The sequence below is a fragment of the Sinocyclocheilus grahami genome, unplaced genomic scaffold, assembly GCF_001515645.1.
Source record: "Sinocyclocheilus grahami isolate Dianchi unplaced genomic scaffold, SAMN03320097.WGS_v1.1 scaffold465.1, whole genome shotgun sequence".
NCBI lineage: Eukaryota > Metazoa > Chordata > Actinopteri > Cypriniformes > Cyprinidae > Sinocyclocheilus > Sinocyclocheilus grahami.
Genome location: NW_015505644.1, coordinates 462234 through 466133, shown reverse-complemented (window position 1 = coordinate 466133; position 3900 = coordinate 462234). Strand labels below are relative to the sequence as shown.

Sequence of the window (3900 nt, the reverse complement as noted above, 5' to 3'; positions counted from 1 at the left end):
TTTTGGGCCCCCCCCCCCCCCCCCCATAGGGTAAACAGCACAGAACAAAGCAGATATCATTAACGCACTTAATGATATCTAAGTGTAACACATTATTCAAGATAAACAGAGTCTGATTCAACAAGGAATATCAGAAAGCCAAGTCCTGACTGTGGTGAAAGGAGGAGCTGGGGATGGAGGAGGGTAATTTGCTGCTGAATAATACTGATTAAATCTATATAAGCCCATTGTTATTATGAATCAGTAGGAGTCAGTCACCATCTGCAGAGTCTGTATCTTCTGTTGTAGTTCACATATCTGAGACTCGTACTGGTGTTTCATGCTGCTCAGAGTCGCCTCTGCTTTTTTAGACTCCTATAGAAGAATAGAATCCATAAGCTGGTGTTAAAAATTATAAATCTTTGCATTTTTATAACATGTATAAAATAAAAAAGGACTAAAATGGTAACATCATGAGTGAAAACTGAAAAAAAAATTATGATAATGATGTAAAAATTCCAGCTGAAATTATGACTGCATGGTTGCAAGCAAGTCAAAATAATGTAGGTTTTTGTTATATAAAATATTAAAATAAGATACCTAAAAAGCTCTGTACAGAAGTTTAAAACATAGATGCTTTCTAAAACATTAGATCAAGACAATTAATGTGACAAAAGGTTTAGAAATGCCAGTGCACTAACGGATAGAAATGCTTTTTACTTTTCACAGGAACTTGAACAGGTGCTTTTAAACAAACAGTCAGTTCGTTTCACATTACATAACATGATAAGTTGTGGAACATGGGTCTCAGATAAGGAACAAGAACAAATGCACGACTGTCTAAGATTGTGACACACTAAAATGTGATGTCATGGATAAATTAAGCCTTGAATGTGATCCAAGACACTCACATGATCTGGCTGGATCCCAGATCACAGCAAAACACACCTGTGCTAATTCATTTAGAGCTGCCTATATCAACTCCTAACTCACAATAAACAGAGAAACAATATAAATACCAGCACTGAAGTAATATATAATCTATTAACATTTTCATCATTAATTATTGTGACAATGAAAAAGAAAACCGTATATATATGAATTGAGGGATGCCTGCAAAAAAACATTAAAATATTTGGTATTTCATATCAGCACAGCCCCTTAAAGATAATCAAGCAATACAAATTATACTTAGAAAGGTGCCATTTATTTTTTAAGAAGTTTTATGTTCTTGCAAGAATAATAAAAATTAAGCATACTGTATCTTACTTGATTACTCAATTAATTGTCAGAATAATATTAAGTCATTTTGTTATAAATGTCTTGTTGTGTGTTTGATCACAAAAAAGTAGTAATATTAAACAGTAGTATTAAACGTGATAAACAATGTGACTTATCATTATGGCAAAGAGCCCAAAGATCTATACCGCACCTGGTCTATAAAATAAACATTTTGCATATTGCATTTATATGTATTTTATGAGCTCGAGATGCTCAGTATATGACAGAATATCAAGCGGTGTTACAAACGTTTATGAGGCAAAGTATTTACAGTACAAATAGTTTCTCTTAATGATGGGTCATAGGTGGGAAATTTGGGTACATTTTCTGTCTTAACTGAAACTGAAATGAGATTTCACTGTGGGCGGAGATACTGTGACATAGAAATGGTCCTTTTAGTGTGGTTTTCAAGAAAAAAAAATCTAAACATTCTTAAAACAAGAAAAAAAAAAGCAAAACAAAAGTATATATCTTGAATTAAGCTTTTTTCTTTAGCTCATCAGCTAATTTGCAAATAAATAAATAAAATAAATAATGCTTAATAATAAATAATCATTTAAAAAAATCTTAGACAAATCGTATGTTTTCTCTTGACCTGTAGACGCGTGTTTCTCTCTGCAGTGTGGATGCGGTGATCCATCTCTTCCTCCATCTCATTCAGCTGTATAGCCGTCTGATCCTGAGCTCTGAACAAACACCAGCAGAACACACACTGGCCGTCACATATGGAGAAATACACAGTTCTCTTCATGAATGAGTCCAACCAAACCTTCTTTCTTCCATTGAACAAAAAAATAAGATTTTTTGAAGAACCAAACTGTTTTGGTTACTACTAGTTTCCATTGTATGGACAAAAAAAAGTTCCACAAAAGAAAGAAAGTCATACAGGTTTGGAACACAATATGATAATATGACAGAATTTCATTTCTGGGAGAACTATATATTAAAGGGGTCATATGATGCTGCTAAAAAGAACATTATTTTGTGTATTTGGTGTAATGAAATGTGTTTATGCGGTTTAAGGTTCAAAAAACATTATTTTCCACATACTGTACATTATTGTTCCCTTTCAGTCGGTCACTCTCGACGTCACGTCGGATGACCGACGAAACTCGGACCCCGCTAAGAGAGACCAATCCACTTCGAGTGTAAACTAAACGAGCCAATGCACATTGGCATGCGATTATTGCATCCAGCTGCTGCTGATCACAGCATGAGTATAAGTAGGCAGCAGATGCAGCGCATATTCAGCTTTTCGCTTCGGAGCCGAGTGGTTCTTTCGTTCTGCTCCTGACCTTCTGCGGAGAAGTAGACTACAGTCAAGCATGCTCTTCATGGGCTCTCGTGCTGGTGGTATGGCGCTTCAGCGGCGGTGGTTTTCCCGTGTCGAGTGGGTTGCACACAGCAGGCTGCACTACCCCTGTGTGTGTTGCAGACGGCCATCTCCCCTGTGCGCTTCAGCACACTAAAAGAGCAATTTCCATACTAAAAGAGCTTCACGGGTGGAACTCTTTTTAAAGATGTCTTACCACCCGTGTGTTTCTGGGTGCGGTCGTTACCTGACACCGGTTGATGGTTATGATTGCTGCCTCTCGTGCCTGGGCATGACGCACGCTGAAGCGGCTTTCGTGGATGACTCATGCTCCCATTGCGGGGGTATGACCATCTCGGAGTTGCGGACCAGACTCCGTTACCTGCAAGGGGGCGGAGTGCCCGTGCCACTGCCTAGATCTGGGGTTCCCTCTGGCGGCAGCCGGGGGCGTCCTTTTTCTAGCGGTGGGTGGACTGGCCTTATGGTCACAGTGAGGAATTCCTCTCAACAAGGAAGGGGATGCCCGAACCAGCCGGCACTTCGAAGCCAGCGGAGTTCTCGAGAGAGCAGGCTGGATCCTCCCGGGGGATACCACCTGTTTCTTTCGGGGCTCCCCCCGACGATCGGATGTCGGTCGAAGCATCGTAGGGTGAGCTGGACTTTTCTGTTGATGAAGCCGCCCCTCCCGAGCCTGTAGGCACTCATCGGCTCTGATCGGCAGTGCTTATACGGCCTGTGGAGAAGCTGCGTCCGCCTTACACGCTTCGGCGTTACTGCAAGTAATCCAGGCCAAGGCACTGAGGAACTTGCACGAGAGTGGTCACGACCCGGATGTTCTCACGGAACTCCGCACCGCGACGGACCTCGCGCTATGAGCGACGAAGGTTACGGCATGGTCTCTGGGTCATGCGATGTCCACTATGGTGGTCCAGGAGCGCCATCTCTGGCTGACATGTGCGAGGCAGACAAGACACGTTTCCTGAACAGCCCCGTGTCCCAGACCGGCCTGTTCGGCGACGCAGTGGAGAGCTTCGCCCAGCAGTTCTCCGCTGCCCAGAAGCAGACTGAGGCGATCAGACACATCCTGCCCCGGCGTGCAGCTGCAGCCTCCATCCGGCCGCCGGTGGCAGCGCCCCAGCCTGCTCGTCGCCGAGGGCGGCCCCCGGCCGCCGCCCCCGCGCAGCGTTCGCAGCAGCCTCCAGAGCCTCCAAAGATTTGACCTTGCGGTCAGTTTTACCCAAATTCTCGACAAAAGAGCAATTTCTTCTTTCTCTGGGTCCCCTGAGGGGACGGGGGGGTTGGGGACGATCCAGAGCCGTATCACACTC

General features: G+C 43.4%; 1 protein-coding gene across 1 annotated transcript in view; it reads right to left on the bottom strand.

Moving 5' to 3' along the window:
* Positions 1-3900, bottom strand: part of rasef (RAS and EF-hand domain containing) — a 40122-nt gene that overhangs the window by 28960 nt on the left and 7262 nt on the right. The window contains exons 3-4 of the mRNA XM_016235272.1: positions 1856-1946; positions 259-354 (exon numbers count right to left, since the gene is read on the bottom strand). Of these exons, the coding sequence (XP_016090758.1) occupies positions 259-354; positions 1856-1946 (187 nt within the window). The remainder of the gene's footprint in view (positions 1-258; positions 355-1855; positions 1947-3900) is intronic.